At 44.5% G+C, this 17308-nt stretch overlaps 2 protein-coding genes across 2 annotated transcripts in view; one reads left to right on the forward strand and one right to left on the reverse strand.

Moving 5' to 3' along the window:
• Positions 1–2846: 2846 nt before the first annotated feature.
• Positions 2847–11300, reverse strand: DENND10 (DENN domain containing 10). The gene is made up of 9 exons (XM_054637627.2): positions 11194–11300; positions 10465–10661; positions 9284–9363; positions 7629–7777; positions 7340–7451; positions 6858–6958; positions 5653–5760; positions 5006–5100; positions 2847–4377 (listed from the first exon to the last, which is right to left on the reverse strand). The coding sequence occupies exons 1-9, from the start codon at positions 11237–11239 to the stop codon at positions 4201–4203; spliced, it is 1065 nt and encodes a 354-aa protein (XP_054493602.1). The 5' UTR covers positions 11240–11300; the 3' UTR covers positions 2847–4200.
• A 1937-nt stretch (positions 11301–13237) lies between these two features.
• Positions 13238–17308, forward strand: part of EIF3A (eukaryotic translation initiation factor 3 subunit A) — a 29293-nt gene continuing 25222 nt past the window's right edge. Inside the window, exons 1-2 of the mRNA XM_054637091.2 lie at positions 13238–13390; positions 17016–17206. Coding sequence (XP_054493066.2) covers positions 13342–13390; positions 17016–17206 — 240 coding nt within the window. The 5' untranslated portion in view covers positions 13238–13341. The remainder of the gene's footprint in view (positions 13391–17015; positions 17207–17308) is intronic.

The following is a 17308-nucleotide window of genomic DNA, read 5'->3' on the forward strand; positions in this document are numbered from 1 at the left end:
AGCACACTTGGATGTTTTAAGCAAATTGATGTCATTACAACTCCATGAGTAAGGCTTCTGGAATAGGTCTGGTAATAGAGTCTGTTATTACAGCTGCCCCTTCTCAAACTCCACCAGCTCCTTACTGAATACTTGAGCTGAAATTTGCCATATTAAACCCAGCTCACTTAGGGTTATTACATACCCCTTTCCCCCATTCTCATATATGTTCCTATTGCCCTAACCAGAATTTTCCAGAAGAGGAAGGCAGGTGCCTGCCATTTAAATTGTCAGCCTGGCTGACTCAGCTGCTTCCCAAATCAGGGCAGGGAAATGACATTGCTAAAAGGGCCCTGGCAGCCTCAGCCTTGAACCAGTCCCTGAGATGAGAATTGCCAGGAGCAGACACCTGGTAGTCCAGAGATACAAGTCAGGGCACAAGACTGGGACAAACAGCAAAGCAGCACGTTTGAGGGACCTGGGAAGAGGAAACCTTCCCCTTTGTAATGTGGAATAAATTAACAACATACCAGCCCAAGGCAGGCCTGAATCCTGCCTTAGCTGGCCCTGGTGTTAAGTGACAGTGCATTAGTGGTGGAACCAGTTTAAGTTGTGGTGAATAACAGATGGAAGCTTTCAGCTTCAAGGAAAACAGAAGCCTTAGTACAGTACAAGATGCTGTGCCTCACCCACTCAGCTTGTCATCTTGAAATGTAGGAAAATCCACTGAGGCTTTCAGGCCCCTTTAATGTAGCTTAAAAAAAAATCAGTCACTCCCATGTTAAGAAACAGTGAGATCAAAGCCTTTCTCAGCTGGAGCTGTGTCCCTGCTTTACCCCCAGGCCTGTAACCCAGCCATGCCACTTTTCCCTTTTCCCCACATGCTGGGGTGGAGGGAGGGAGGAAGGATGAGCACAGGGAGGGAGTCCTGCACTGCAGCTCCTTCCCTGTCAGACAGCAAACACCACGTGCTGCACGGTGGCACTCAGGAAGGAGCTGCTGGCCAGCTTTGGAGTCTCCTCCTATCCCACATCACTCAGCAGCTCCAAGGAATGACTTCACCTGCCCAGACTCCAGCCAGCTGCCTAGGGAAGGGTGTAAGGCACTATGAGGCAGCTGGGAACTCCCTGCACTGAGCTTTATGGCTTTTTATCAAGTTGTGGAGCTGCTTCAACTGACATCTCACACCACACAATGAACAAACCCTCTGTAGCCACTTCAGGAGCAGTCAGAGGCTGAAGGCAGAAGCAGCCAGGATGCTTAAGATGTCCCATGTCAAGTTTTTCCAGGTTGAACAGCATTAGACTGCTCTCCATGGAACATTCCCCCTTCACACATTTGCCTGCAGGGAAACAGGGCAGGGCAGCTCCTACCAGGAACTAAAAGCCCAGGGATGAAAGCAGTCAAGCAAGTAACCCAATTTACTCAGCAAAATCTCAACTGCAGGGTCTGAGTGTTTATTCTGTTTCCCTTTTCAAGCCTCTGTCTTGCTCACTCTTTACCTTCCAATTTCTGCAAATGTAGTGGAGATGTTATGGTGCAGGAACCATTCCCCATTTTGTATTTCTCCAAGAACAGAAAGGTAGTAAGATGAAAAGGTTTGAATAAAAATTCCATTTGAAATGGCCTCTGCCTCTAGGAGGAAGAAAGGATGGCATCTGACTGCAAAAGAGAACTGCACCCACCGCCTGCTTGTGTGCATCCTGGGGAAAGGGAAGCAAGAAATAAGTAGAACTATTTTCCTGTCCTGACCTTGCAAATTTTTCTGTTTTATTTTAAACATTTTTGAAAAGAAAGAGTGTCTAAAGTCAATAAGAAAATGCAAGAACATTAAGACAATCCTTTGAACTCACTGAAGCTGAGAGAGGCCAATAAATCTCGTACAGTGCTGATGATAAAATCAGCAATGACAGAAGTGTTTGAACATTTCCAACCTAAAGCCCAAACCATAGCTCAATCCCAGTATTGCAAAATTAAGAGCTAAGGCCTGTGGCTCCATGGTCACAACTATTCAAAAATAAATTTACATAAATGAAAGGGCAGACTGCTCAGGAATTTTTTAATAGGCATAAGCATGCTATGAGTCCAGTTCCTTAAGTGCAAAATCATATTTCATCTGTGTTGCACAAACGGCAGGAGATCTAATACAACACTGAGACTTTCAACTGAAACATTTCCAGAACAGAAATCAAAACAAGCATTCAAGGTTTAGTTTGCAATTGAGCTCCTCTGCTTTGTGTGGTTGTCTCTAGATATGCCTTAAGGCAGTTTGTTAATAAGGAAAAATGGGAATTTCTTCTCACTTACACTGTGGTGTTAAGACAGCTGGCTGAAGCAGGTTCAGATTTTCCTTGGTGAAAGAATTCCATTTCAGTGGACTTTAAAGTAGGTCCTGAATAGAAATTTCAGCATAGTTTTGCAGTTCTTCTAATCTGACCGTTTTACAGGCCCCAAAACAGCAATATTTACAGGCCCCAAAACAGCAATATTAAAGAACCATTAACAAAAACCATGAATGGTCAAATGGGGAAAAAAGTTGTAGAGCATTCACAGGTAAACCAAGGCAGTTGCAGTATTTTTCTCAGAAGTTAAAATTACATGCTACTGTGATCAGAATTTAAACTTCAGACTAAGTGTTTAAAGCAGAATTTTAGACCCCTGAAAATAGGGGACTGTTCTGAAGCACTTTCATTTCCTGACTGTAATAACCACTCATTGTATACACAGATGCCACATTCCTTAATCACATTCTAAAATAATTTCCTTAGGGTATCACACACAGCAGAAGGATAATTCTTTCTCACAGAGTTATTGATGAACTCTACCAGTTTCAGAATAGGAAACATCCAATTATTTAACAATATAAATACTGGTTACTAAAGTTTTAATCATAAGTATAAAATCTCTATGTAAAACCACATGCTACAGCCTATCTGTACAAAGGCCAGGAAAAAGGTTATTTTTTTCTTGTAACAAAGTGCTACTGCAGAATTGACTGATTTGTTGTGGACATGTCTGAACAAATACAGATTGTTTGGCTCAGAGCATTTCCTTACATACTCTAAATTCTTCTCAGAAGATTGTAAAGCAGTTAGTTTCAGACTGCTCAGTAAAAGAAAAAAAAACCAAACAAAAAACCAATAACAAACAATCAAAAAACCCATTCTTGAGTTATGGCTGTGCAACCAAACAAGTAGACAAATTTTAATTTTCTCTAATCTCTTTCCCAGTTTCAGTATGACATCTAGATTTAATTTACACAGAGCACCATCAGACAGTACCTGTGTTCCAGCTCCAGTCATTCAAGAAGCTGCTGCTCTTCCTGTGGCACCTGGCCATTTGAGCATTCCTGGTGCATAAGGCTTTGACTCATCTGAATGTCTGTCATGTGGATCAGGAATGAATGGCCAGGTCTCTTCTCAGCTGAGAGCCCCAACAACTTCTCCAATGACTCCAGCTGTAAGGCAGCACTTGTCCATGACCCCCCTAGGAAGCCCCAGTCCAAGCACAGTAATCCTGTATCTTAACCCTCCACCAGAGGCATGGGATGGAGTGAAAGGGGGAAAACCTCTAAGGCAAGAGTCCCAAAGAGGTGCTCAACTCACACCTGAGCTTCAAAATATCCCTTCCTTTTCATACTAAGGCTACCCATCAGATTTTCCCAGACATCCTTTATTCACACCTAGACACTTTCAAGTAGAAAGAGAGAACTTGTCCATTTATTTGGGATTTCCAGGTACCAGGCAGTCCAGAGCAAGAGCAGCATCTGACACCAGGCTGGCATCCCTGTAAGCCCAGGAGGAGCACTCAGAGCAGCTGCATGTTCAGGGTGTCCTGTGCAGAGATCAGCACATCCCAGCTGTGCTGCAGCCGTGTTCCAGACAAGTCAGAGCCTCTGGAGTGTGCAGGACAAACAGCCACTACACTGATGGACACACAGCCTGGGCACACTGGCCTGTGCTACTTGTATATCCACTCACTTTGTGGGGTGAAATACAGGAGCCATAGGTACACAGTTAGAGTTGGGGGAGATAATGACACCAGGAATGTTCCCAAATATGTCTCCATATGTTCCCAGGCAAGCTCCAATATTCTGCATTACATCAGTAACTAGGACAGTGACTCATACCTTTACTTTTCATATAAAATACCAGGTATACCTATCTGGATGGCAGAGACAGCTTTTTCAGAATTGGTCCATAACACTGCAGTGCATCAAAATCAGATTTTGAGCATTTGTTCAGCAGCTGCTAAATGAAAAAGGAAGTTTTCTGTGGCTGGTGGAAATCGCTTTTGTTTCAGGGCCTCAGCATTAAGGGTTGGTTTTTCATTGCCATCAGAAACTTCAGTAAGTGAGGCTAAAGTAGCCAGGATTTCTTTTGTCTTCAGAGAAATGTCCTTAAGGAACAGAAAAACAAGCAACATGAATATAGTATTAGGTATTAAAAGGTTTTCACATGCACTTACAATAAGAAAAGGAAGCAATGGTAAATAAAGAGCTCACATAAAATAAAGACCCCACTTGTAACAGTTCTTCAGCCTGCTCTTGTGCCATATTGGATAAAGGAAGCACAACAACTCCTCTCCTGACCTTACTGAGCTCTGTGACCAAGTCACTCAGTTGTGAAATGTCTAATATTAAATGGGAGAGGGAGTGATAAAATGCCATCATCATAAAAATCAGGTTTTATAGCTAAGAAGCCATATTTAGCAGGACCTTTTCAAGGTATTGCCAATACTATTGCCAAAGCATTGAGCAAAATCCATGCCTTGTGGAATAAAACTGGGAAACCAGTCTTACAATCAATGGAATTTTTGAACTTTCTTCAGCAGTGTAGTTACCCAAGAGATAATATAAACTAAGTAAGTTATCCTTAAAAACCTGCATGATAAATAAAAATGCTCATTTGTAAAAAGGTAGAAGGTAGAAGAGACTGACTGATTCAGTGCCACTCTTCCTCCTACTCCCTCCTTCTGCCAAGATTCAGCAATAGAAGTTAATTAGATTGAAAAATAAAATATTAACCTTAATGACTTGACTGTCTGATTTATCTGGATCTTCTGCAGATTGAACAATTAGTTGTCCAATTTCTTTGTGAAGTTTTCCCATTGTCATTGCCTCTGTGAAAGAAAAAAACAGAACACCACACATAAAATCACCTTCTTTGTGATACCTAGAAATGAGTATGAGTAACACACCAAACTGAGGAATCTTTTCATGACTGCCATTTGAAATCTGTTTATAAAGCAAAAACCTTGTATCAACAGCCAGTACCTCTGAAGTGGCCCAAAGCAGTGATAAGGAGCAGCAAGATGATAAGCAACATAAAAGGTTTTCTTTCAAATAATCCCCAGTCTTCAAGTATTTAGTGCCATGATTTCCTAAAAACTCATGTAATATCTCTCCATTCAGCTGAAAGTCTTTTCCATGTCTAACATGGATGTGAAGAAATCTCAATTGTGCATTTGTTGGAAAACAAAGAACATCTTTGTACAAATTCCAACTTTAACCAGTCTTCCAGGGTGGCAATAAAATAAAGACAGAAACTTACATATTGACTTTTCAAAACCTGGATAGAAGAAGGATCAAGACTGACCTACAGCAAGGTTGAGGAATTACTGTCAAGTCTGGAATAAACTGCCTCTAAATCCAAAATATAAAGAGCAACCAACCTTTTACTCCAGGTGAAACTGTAATCTCACTGTCTGCCAAATTCACATAGACATCATAGAGGTCTGATCTACTGCTCACTTCAGAGTCTGTAAATCCAGCGATGTACCCTAGAGCACAGAATTGAGCAAGATTAGGATCTTCAGAAATAGAATCAAAAATCACAGCCCCAAAGTCTGTTCTAAGAGTAGCTGACACAATACCCACTGGACCCAAGAGGCTGCTCTCTTGATCCTATCAGTCATTCCACAAGTGCTCAGCAGATGCTTCATTTCCAAGGAGCTTAAAAATGAAACTTCTAAAACTGCCTTGAGCATGGATTAACTGCTAACACTACAGCAATATCACCAAGTTACCAATCTGACATTTTAAACTCTCTTCCTCCCTTCCTACTAAAATTACTCATTTGTAACTTTCTCATTACATTCTCAAAATCTCCACTCTGGAGCTTCTTGTCACAAAGTCCAATTAGACTGGAACAGAGGAATAAACCCAGCAGATTTGCTTATTTATAGAATGTCAGATGAGCAAATTGGAGCAGTTTTTTTCTGCATGGAAGGTGCTTAGTGAGCTGTAGAAATGCTGAAGATGGGTAGTCTCCTTGCTCATATTCTGTATAAAGAATCCTCTTAATGGCCACATGATGTGTCACAGTAACCTCTGCATAAAGCTTGGGCCTGTTCCTGGATTATGCATTAAGCACTGTGCACACACAGCACTGTGTCACACAGACCAAACTCCTACAGGTAAAGTTTACCTGTGCTTAGGAGCCTCAGACTTCACTGACATCAAAACAGATGTCTGGGACTTCAGAGTGAGGAATTTAAAAAAAAAAAACATTCTGTTACTAGTCATGTGTAGAAGCTGGGAAAAATGTTGCTTATCTAAGTGAGCTGGTTCTGTACAGCAGGAAGACTTTTAATCCCTCCAATCTAAGCATCAAAGAAGTCTCAAGGCTGCTTTGCATCTGTGATTAGAGATAGACTGATGTGGATCCACCCAAAGCCACCAGATTAACTAATTATCTTCCCATATACTTGTTTAGCTGATTTACCTTTTCCAAAGAATATTATGTTTAACTTTGATCAATAGCATTAATAGCAAAATAACCTTTTTTTCCCTCCAAAGTTCCCTGGTGCAAAACTTTGCAGCAACAGAAGCTGAAAATGAATTTTCCTGGTATTTTTGAGTATGAAATCATCTCTACCTGTGCAGGCTTTTAAGGCTTCCAGTTCCTCCTCATTTAGATGCACATATGAATGAAGAATTGACCAGTCTTGTCGATGCCACACTAAAGCAGGCAAAGTCCTAGGGAGATCAGGGTGCAACTTGAGACACAGTACATTTTTACTTACAGTAACTAAAGCTTCACACTAAAAACTGCATGTCATGACAAAGAACAATTATCACTAGGTCCCATTTAGGGGGTGTGTGTATATATATTTATATATGTATTTATATATGAATTGTAGAAATTTCACCTATCAGTGCAAGCAGAGTTTATCACTCATTCCACCATTAAATTTCTCTGAGTTGAGCTAAACCTTAAGAGGGATTCAAAAGAATTTTTATGAAGAAGAGGTTTAATTTTTTTTTTCCTTAAAATACAGGCTTTTTTCTCAATGAAGGTTCAAAATTTGTTGGACTTCTGGGGGTAGGTGGGTGGGAAGGAATGAAATGATAAAGTACCTGGTAAATTCCTGGATAGCTTCTATTCTAGGATGGTACACTACTATTCTCTTCTTTAACATCAGTGCAGTATATAAAATAACTGTTTCCATTCCAAACTGAGACACTATATCTAGAAAAAAGAGGGAATTATTTTATAGAAGATATTTAGGCTGATATTATTTTTTGAAGAATCTTAATAATAACAGCACAAGTAACAGTGTCAGCAGAGTTTACTTGAAGCATAAATGAAAACAAGGTTGTATTTTAGGCTGAAAGAATCAGAGTAGAGACTCTGGCAGAGATCAACCTTTGATGGAGCCAGCAAGGTAAGCCTTCCGAGCATCAAAGTCCTTGCTGAGGAAAGATCCATTTTCTTCACTTTGGCAGATGCCCTTTGTGAGGACTGCAATGTAACTCTCCAGCATTTTAACTGGACTTCCATGCTTCAGGTAGATCCTGGGTGAAAAGGAGAGAGGCTGCTATTTTAACTGTAATCAGTGCACCAATATATAGATATATATTAAAAATCAGTAGCATAAATAGCAATATTGCTGGCAATAATTCCAATTCCAATTCTGGACACCTAGGTGAGGTTTTAAATACTAAACTAGAAGTCTTCCAACATGCACACAAACACATCTGTCTTTTAGAATTTAAAATAACCCTGTATTTTTATTCCAGCTTTCTATTTTATGAATGAACCAGCATGGACTAAGATAGAAACACGCCCCAAAGGTGCAGGTAGGTGTCCAGACAAAGGATTCTTTGTAGACTTGGAAGGTGTCTGCTTAATGAAAAGCAACTACCACAGTAACTCCTGTTATTACATGCAGACTATGACTAGGTAGTTTTTATTTTTTTATCCAAGTATCTTTTGCCATTCTTCTGTACTCTTTACTAAATGATGAAAGAAAAATATAAACGTGTCCTTGATACTCAATAAAACCCCAAAATGACACAGAGGAAGCACACCCTGAGAGAACCATGCATTGTCAGCTGTCTTCCAGGAAGCACAGAGACACTGTAACCTCTTTTACAGGTTAGGATATTTCAGGAATAGCACTGAAGCTGTAAACTACACATTTTCCATGGCAGCTATAGCACAAAGCAACATCACATCTGAAACTCAATTATTATCATGCTTAGAAGAATCCATTCTAGATTTGAAAGGAAGTATTAGCTGGTAAGTCAGCAGAAATGTGATCCACAGCGAATCTGAGTTTTTCATGTATCACCAAAAAAGAACACATCTCAGTTTTTCAGTACCCTGCAGAACTGATAAGTCTGAAAGCATTTCCAAGTCTGCAGTATATATAGTAAGCCCCAAGAGCACAGTAACTTCACAACTGCATCCAATGAGCTGCAAAATCTCAGAGAATACTCTTGGTATCAAGAACTGGGACCGAACTAATTAGGAAACTGAAGGAAAAGCAAAAGAAGAAGCAGAGAGAGAGAGAGCAAGAGAATGGGGACATGAAGGGAAGTGAGTAAACAGGACAAGGAAATGAGAAGAGGTTTTTAGGTTGGAACAGGGCTCTCACTTCCCCATAGGAAAGCAAAACCATCCCTGGGTGCTGTGCTTAGCTCAGAGGAGCTGCAAGCAGCACTGACAAAGATATTGTGGAGGGATACAAGCCATTCACCATCCACAGGGTGATCTTTAAGTCCAGCACTGACATCTTCCCAATCATTTACACTTTTTAAAATATACTCTCAGAGAAATGTGTGAGGGTGGTGGTGGTGTGTGTCTGGAGAAGACACAGATTAAAACCCAATGAACATCTGACATTCACCCAACACTTTCTGTACATGACAGCTCAAATCAAGGATTTTTATAATCTGATTTCCTTTGTAGGACTGAGTTTCCAGCAATTTGTTTGAACAAATGCAACATAATGCACTGAACCTTTTGCTTTGGCAAGATCTAAGCATGCAGAACCTCAGGCCAGCTTTTATACAGACCTGCAGAGGATCCTGGTGAAGGCTGCATATTTCTCTGGGTTGAAGTCTTTGGCTGTCAGGACAATGGAGAAGTGGGTCACCTGCACATGACACAGGCACAGAAACACACAGAGCTCAGTCAATGACCCCACAGGAACAGCCTTGGTCACTTCACTGCCAAGCTCCAAGCTCCTAACTGCAGGAATGGCCTGGACAGAGGCCTTCTGATGTGACTCAGCTCTAGTACAGTCTATCTTCTGCTTAACCTACACACAAGAGCTGCTTTCCTCTAACCTCATGAGGTTATTAAAAAACAGAAAGGCATTTTCCTTCCCCATAGCAGGGAGGAAACTTCCAGAATTTGTTGCCAAAGCAGGCTATGGAGGCAGACAGCATCAACATATTTAGAAAGAAACTGGAAAAAACTACACAGACAGCAGGCCCACAAACAGAACTGCTCTAACTTCCTCAATCAAATTATTGTGAGCTGGGACAGTACAAGACTGAAAGTCTGCAGACAATGACCAGGCTCACGTGTCCTCCTGAAATAGCATCTCCCACTGCACCTATTGAAGACAGCACTGTGACATTTCATTTTATTTTACTTCATGGGAAATATAAACTTGGAGTGAGGAAAGGCAAGCAACATTCTGCTATGGGCATAAAAAATTACCACGTTATCTTTCTACTTAACAACATAGCATGAAACATGAAAATTTAATAGACTTAACCAAAGTTTAATGATTTTTATAACAGGGAAAAGATAGAAGATACAACTATATTTGCTGTCTTCCAGCAATAAATGCAGTGGAAAAGGAAGTACCTACAAAACTCAATCCTTTAGGGAAAAATGGCAGCAGGTTCTATAGGAACAAGACTCTGGACACTATGAAACAAACTCCGCAGAGAGAAAAAAAAATGCTGAACTTGAAATGCAAATTAACTTGAAACAGCAGCATGAAATAGCATCTGTATGTTAACACAAAGAATTGGGTAATGAGTATCTCAATCATTCTGCAATTCCATGTCCTGGTGACCAATGAAATGCAGACTAGCTGGACACCTGGACAGAGCTGCATCTGTGAGCACCCAACGCCTTGAATCCCTGCTCATTTCTCTCCATGAGAAAACACTGCTTAACCCACAGAGAACTCTGCAGAAGCCCTGCCTGCATTCTGCTGAAAAACCCCACCAAGCCATACCTTCTTCAAGGCTGGAGAATCTTGAACTTCTACCGTGGTGATGTAGAACCAAGACCTTTTATACTGGCCGAACACAAACGTATGGAGCAATTTGTTTTCATCCGTAAGGCAGCACTTCCGCAGCAGCAGAGTCCTCAGTTCCGCTGTTACTGACGGATAACACCAAACCCACAAAGCATCTCCGTTGGTGTCTTTTTCTATGGTGGAAAGATGTTCACTGTGAGAATGCCAAACAGCAGCAAGGAAGTAAATTGATGGGTTAATCAGGTTTGCTTCCTGGAATCAGATTAAAATTCCACCTTACCCTGAATCTAGATATCTAGTTCTGCCACTACGGTTCAAGCTTTAAGGCAGGAATTCTGACATGGGTTTTATTTTTTAAAATATTAATAAATCTCTATTCTTGACCTGCTTCACGAGATCAAAGTTTGAATGCACATTCAACATGAGCACGGTATGGAGGGACAAGCACCCGGACGAGCTCATTTATGATTTTCCCTATTTCTGATTTCGCAACACCAGCCTCGGAAGCCGCGAATTTCAGACACTTCGGCCGAGTTGTGCACGGCTGAGCTCCGCAACAGGCAGAGCCGGCACCCCCGGCACGGCACCGCCCGGGCCCGCGGCCTCAGCGCAGCGGGCCCCGGTACCGCAGCGGGCCCCGGTACCGCGGCGGGCCCCGGTACCGCCCCAGCCCGGTTCCCCCGGCCCGGCTGCCCCGGCCCTCACCGATCAGCCCCACGGCCCGCAGCAGCTGCGCCTCCGGCTCTGCCATCTTCGCTCCGCCGCCTTCCGCCCGCCCGGCTCCGCTCCACCCTCACGGCCCCGCTCCGCCCCCCCGCCATTTACTGAGCGCTCCCTGCGGCTTCCTCCTCAGGGACCCGCCCGCCCGTTCTCCGGCGGGAACCGGAGAAAAATGGGTCTGGGAAAAATGGGCCTTTTTTGTTGTCTGCGTAAGAGAATCCCTGGGTAGTTCAGGTTGGAAGGGACCATGGAGCTCAGCCGGTGCCACCGCCGTGCTGAAGCAGGTCCCCAGAGCACGGCACTCGGGAGCGTGACCAGACGGCTTCTGGACACCTCCAGGGAGGGAGACTCCAAAGCTTCCGTGGGCAGCGTCCCGGTGTGTGATCACTGCACAATACAGGTGGAATTGCGTGTGTTTCTGCCTGCTGCCTCTTGTCCTATTGCTGGACACCCCCTGGTCCATCTGACACGTCCCTTCAGACAGTGACAGACATGGATGAGATCCCTGTCTCTTCTCCAGGCTGAACAGACCCAGCTCCCTCAGCCTTTCCCCAAAAAGGAAGAGCTCCAGTGCCATCATCATCTCCACAGCCCTCTGTAAGCCATGGGGCAGAGTGGATGTGAAATGTTACACAAAAGGAGGGTCGCCCTGCTGCCAACCACCTCCTGAAGTCACGGCCAGGAGCTGTACCCTGAGTAACCCAAAACACAGATATCCCTGTGTTTCCACACAGCATGGATAAAGGCTGGCTCCTGGCCAAGTGGGGACTGAGCGGTGTGAGGAAAAGTCATGGAAGCAGAACAACTATTCCCGAGGAACTCCATGCAGCAGCAAGTTTATTGAGAATGTAAATCTCATTTGCAAGAATGTAATGTCATTTGCAAGTTTGGATGAACAGTGGCACCTGAACGTTGGACTCCATGTTAAAGACTTAAGGGTCTTTTTCAACCTAAATGATTCTAGGACTACCATGATACTGATTAGGAGAAGAAACTTCTGGAATAACTGAGATAACTAGAGAAGCATCAGAAGCTGATAAAAAACGTGTGAATTTCTGGGAGAGGCCAGGCCTGTCACAGCCTGGCTAGGGAACACACTAAAGGGCAGCTTGCCATATGATTTTCATGAAGTCATCAAGTACACACATTAGGAGGAAGAGACAATACAAAATTGTTGTGATCCCAGCCTGCAGGGCTTTTAGAGATCCAAAAACATGGAGTGGGCTGCCCAATAGCAAACCCAGCAAACAATACCAGGCAGGACACCTGCAGTCCCCATGAGAGCACAGCTACCCCCGTGACAAGGCTGCAGGGATAGTCACTGGCTCCGGTGACATGGGCACAGCTGCCCCACCTCGACCTCAGATTGTCACCCGACAGACTTTTATGAACACAAGAAAAGCACTTGTTCAGCACTATAAATACCTTAGTGGTGACTCTACTTAATGCAGATCATAGTAAAATACACGTCTGTTATGGTTTAGGAACAGAATTCCCCAATTTAGTGTTTCCACTGAAAACACCCCAGACCACGCACCACTCGCTCACGCCCTCACCTCCCCTTGTGATAGGATGGACAATAAAAAGGGAAAGATCGCGGGTTGGGCTAAGAACAATTTACTAGAAGCAGATAAAGAATAGGTAAACGATCAGTAAGAACAATTCTAATAACAGAGTGTGCGAGACAGACGAACGACTCACACGGGGCCCAGCGCCACCCGACCGCCTCCCCGGTAACCCCCCTGTGCCCCCGGTATCGTTTAAGGCTCGTTCGGACAAAGGGCTTTGTGCAGCTCGCCCCGCGCTTCCCTCACGGGCCCGATCTCCCCATGACCCCACCTCACGATCCCTTCATGGTCGTGGTCCCAATCCCCCTCCCGCTTTTCCCGCGATTTCCCCACGATCCCCTTCCGGTCCGTATCCCAATGCCCCGTGGCTCCGGTGCCGGTCCGGCCGGGCGGCCCGCGCGCGCGCCGGGCGGGGTTTCCGCTTCCGCCGCCGCGGCCGTGGCGGCGCGCGCGGGCCCCTTTCCCTCCCCTTCCCCTGGCGCTCCCTCCCTTTCCGGCCGCGCGTGCCGCCTGGCTGGAGCTCGGAGCCGCCGCCGCCCCGTGAGGAGCCGCCGCCGCCGCCATCATGCCGGTGTACTTCCAGCGGCCCGAGAACGCCCTGAAGCGGGCGAACGGTCAGTGCGGGCCGCGCCCACACACACACAGCGCCGGGTCGCCTCCCGCTCCGCTCCCCGGCTCCCGGCCGCGCCCGCCCCGGGACCCCGCGGCCGGGCCCGCCCGGGAGAGCCCACCCGGAATGCCCCGGCGCTGAGCGGAGGCTGCCAGGGAGCGCTTGCCCGGGAGCGCTTGCCCGGGAGGGAGCGGGCGGTGCGGCGGCGGCGCGGGGAATGGGCCGGGCAGGCCGGCGCGGCCGCGCCGCATGGCGGAGGGGAGGCAGGCCCGGCGGACGCGGGGAGCGGGCCCGGCCCCGCCTCCCGCTCCCCTGGGCCCCACGGCCGCCTCCGGGCGGAGGGGGAGCCGCGGCGGCCGGGGCTGGCACGGCCTCAGCCCGCCGGCCTCGGCATGAGCGGGCCGGAGCGCGCTGCCCTGCCCGCGGTGATCGCACACCCGGGCTGATCCCGGGCCCTTGTGGGCTCCGTGTGTTGTATCCCGTCCTTCGCGTGACTCCGGTGAGAACGCAAATGGTAAAACTCCCTCGCTGCTGCACGGGCTGGTAACACTGGTTTGTCCCTAGAAGACCGACCGAGAGAGACAATTCAGCGCTGTAGCCGTTGCTTTCTGACTGCCACATAAAAGCTGGACTGGTTATATTTATCAGCTGGCTCATTTCGGGCCAAACATATGGCTTTGACGCTTCTGTTTTTTATAGTATCCTATTTTAAGCCCTTAGCAAGACCATTTAGACTGATCATTGTCACAGGGCTGATCGAAAGATGACACTTAAAGACATCCACAACTTAAAGATGATTTATGGGTCTTTAAATGACAGCAGGAGAGGCTGTGTGGTCTGGGGACTCTGCATTATTCAGGCACTTAGCGTAACAAGAAAATGTGAAAGTACTGCACATTCTCAAGATTTTTAATCAAAAATTCATTGTAAAAATCTTTCCCACAAATATAAAAAGATGAAAGATAAAATCAGCTTCAGGCAGCATTCAGGGATGAAGATGTGTTGTGTCAGTCCTTGCACTGGAAAAGATGCACGTACCATAATATATAAATTTATTTACATTTGGAAATTCTTGAGTAAGGAAGTGATATTTGGTGTGCAAATCACATTTCTGGAATATTGACTTTAAACTGCTCATTATTATTATTATTATTATTGATACTTTCCTGGTATTTAAGTTCACATTTCTTATACTGCTGCAAGTCTGCTAAGTTGTGTTGAAGTGAAGGAGTGGAGCTGTAGGGGGTGTTCTCCAGACAGATGCTGGCAATCCTGAATTTCAGTGGACTGAATGGAAAACATGACAAGCAGTGTCAGCACTTATAAACTGCAGGGGCTCAATCTAACCACAGCCAAGCATATTAAAGGGTGGAAAGTCATACCTAAGGCAGATTGTGTGTTGCAGGAAGCAGTTTAATGTTAAACTGGCATTTTTAATGGGGACATTCAGTGCAGTTTCCAGAGTTTCAGTCTGTGTTTTATAAGTAAGGCTCAAGTGAGCATTAGAAGCACTTCATGTTCTCAGTGACTTCAACATACAGAGGTGATGTTTGGAAATACGAAGAGCATGAAGGAGTTTAAGTGTATACAGATATGTAAGAAAAGTGTTTTTATAATTGATAAATGTAGGTCAAGGCCAACCCTCCGCTATTGTTATATTTGGCATTGCTTTGTACTCAGGGATGTAATGCAACTTTAAGGAGTGTTTTATTGTTGCAGATACTAAGCCTGCTCACTGTTAGAGATACTGTAAAGCACTTGACATCTTTGTCACCTCTGGTAGTGACATGTTTTCTCAGATTGAAAACGGAGTTTAATTCAGGATTTTGGGTTAGCAGCAGTAGGTGAGTTGTTGATGTGTATCAGCTGGTTCTTGACCACTCAGCTTCAGTTACAACTCTGGATACCTGTTAGCATTTTAAGTAGTATAAAAGAACAAAACTAGTAGAAGGTAACTCTTACAGCTACTTATGGACTCAGCTTTACAGTTTATATGTTACAGATCTGAATTTCCATAACTTACAGTTCCTACTGCAGAGCTTGGCATTGTGTGCTGTAATTGGTTCTTCAGGTTCATTTTGTGCTTTTACTGAAGTGTCTCTTAAATTAGCCCTAATTATTTGACTTACTTGTAAGAACCTGCTTGGCCAGAGTTAATTAAAAGTTTCAAAACAACATAAATTAATTTTGTGCTTTGTCCAGTTGGTTATTGACCACTGAGCACTGTGCTTGGAGTGCCCTGGCATTGTTGCAGGATCAAACTTGCCTTTCAAGTTTATTTTCATAAATAAAGTGTAAAGCTCAACAGTAATTGTCTCAAAAGCAGCTCTGAGATAGAAGAGCAGTGTAAATTATGGGATGGAGGGTAGCTTTATTAAAATTCCCCTGGTGAGTAAAGTTCTGCTGGGTACTGCCACACCGTAACTTTGATTATCTTCAGTTGTATCACGGTGCTTTCTCTAGAAAGGAGCTTGCTCATCTTCTGCCAGCTCATTATTTGCATAAACTGATCCATGAATATGAGCTGTTGTGGTCCTTAAATTAAAACCACTCTGCTGCTTTCAGTCTAAACCTTTTGCCATGTTTAATGTCAAATTTGAGATACCAGAACTTGGAGGAAGCTCTGTGATGTCTGAGCCCCTGGAGCAGGCCCCTACTTTAACAGTTTCTGCCATTATTTCTTTAGGAATGAGTGCTTTCCAAGGCACTTCATGGCAGTACTGACTCCACCCCTCAGCCTTTAAGAACAGGCATGTTTCCTAGGGGCTGTACTTGACCTCCCTTATCTTTTAAACCTGTTTGCTTCCCATTCTGTGTGTTCATTTCTCGTGCTGTTCTGCAGTGCAGAGTTCATTCAGAGTAGGGGCTGTGTGTATGTGGGTCGCTGCCTCAGTGTTTCCAGTGGGTGGTTTGCTGTGTTTTGTGCAAGGCAGAATGTGTGGGCTATCAGAGGTGGGAGTTGCTGTGATGCTGAGAGCTCCTGTTAATGACAGCAGCTGCTTAGGAATGAATAAATGGGGCACTGGTTTCAGCAGCAAGGCTGATTAAAAAGTGTCTGACCCTTCAACTAAACTGCAGCAGCTTTTGATGTAACTTCTGTAAACTGAAGTGCTAAACCACTCAGGAGTAAAAAACAACAAATGAACAACTTTGCTGAGTGAAGTTTTTTTCCTTCCTCTCCTTCCTTTCTCCCTCCCTCACCTGAGAGCAGTACATTCAGTCACATTTGTGGTATGTTTTATACCTTGTTAAATGCCCTTGGTAGGTGCTGTACCCCCAAGCCTCCTGGTGGGTATTCCTTGTCCTTGCTGAAACCAGGATGGTTTAAACTGGATGTGTGCATTTATACACATTCATGTGTATGAAGTGATCAGTCATGCCTGGATGCATGGAGAGACACCTCTGCTGTCCTGAAATTCCCATGTAAATTTCCTGGTCAACATTTGTTTGCCAGTTACGTCATTGAACGACTGGCACTGAGTTGCCAAGGTTTTTGATCTGGCCAACTAAATCCAACCATCAATGCACTCTGGGTAGAGTTAATTAAATACTGAATGTTTCCTGTGTTAAGCATAAAAAAATGCATCTTCTGGTGTGCAAGTTTTTGCTAACTGGGATTTTACTTTCAGAATTTCTTGAGGTTGGCAAAAAGCAGCCTGCCCTTGATGTTCTCTATGATGTTATGAAAAGTAAGAAACACCGAACATGGCAGAAAATCCACGAGCCGATTATGCTGAAGTACCTGGAGCTCTGCGTGGATCTGCGCAAGAGCCACCTGGCAAAAGAAGGATTGTACCAGTACAAGAATATTTGCCAGCAGGTATGGCTTTTGAGTTTTTATTGTGTGTATTTATAGCAAGCGTGGTACCTGTCAGCTGATAGAATCTAAAAGTAACTGATTTGCCCTGAATTAGGATTAATC

Source organism: Agelaius phoeniceus, chromosome 9, assembly GCF_051311805.1.
Source record: "Agelaius phoeniceus isolate bAgePho1 chromosome 9, bAgePho1.hap1, whole genome shotgun sequence".
In the NCBI taxonomy this organism is placed as follows: domain Eukaryota; kingdom Metazoa; phylum Chordata; class Aves; order Passeriformes; family Icteridae; genus Agelaius; species Agelaius phoeniceus.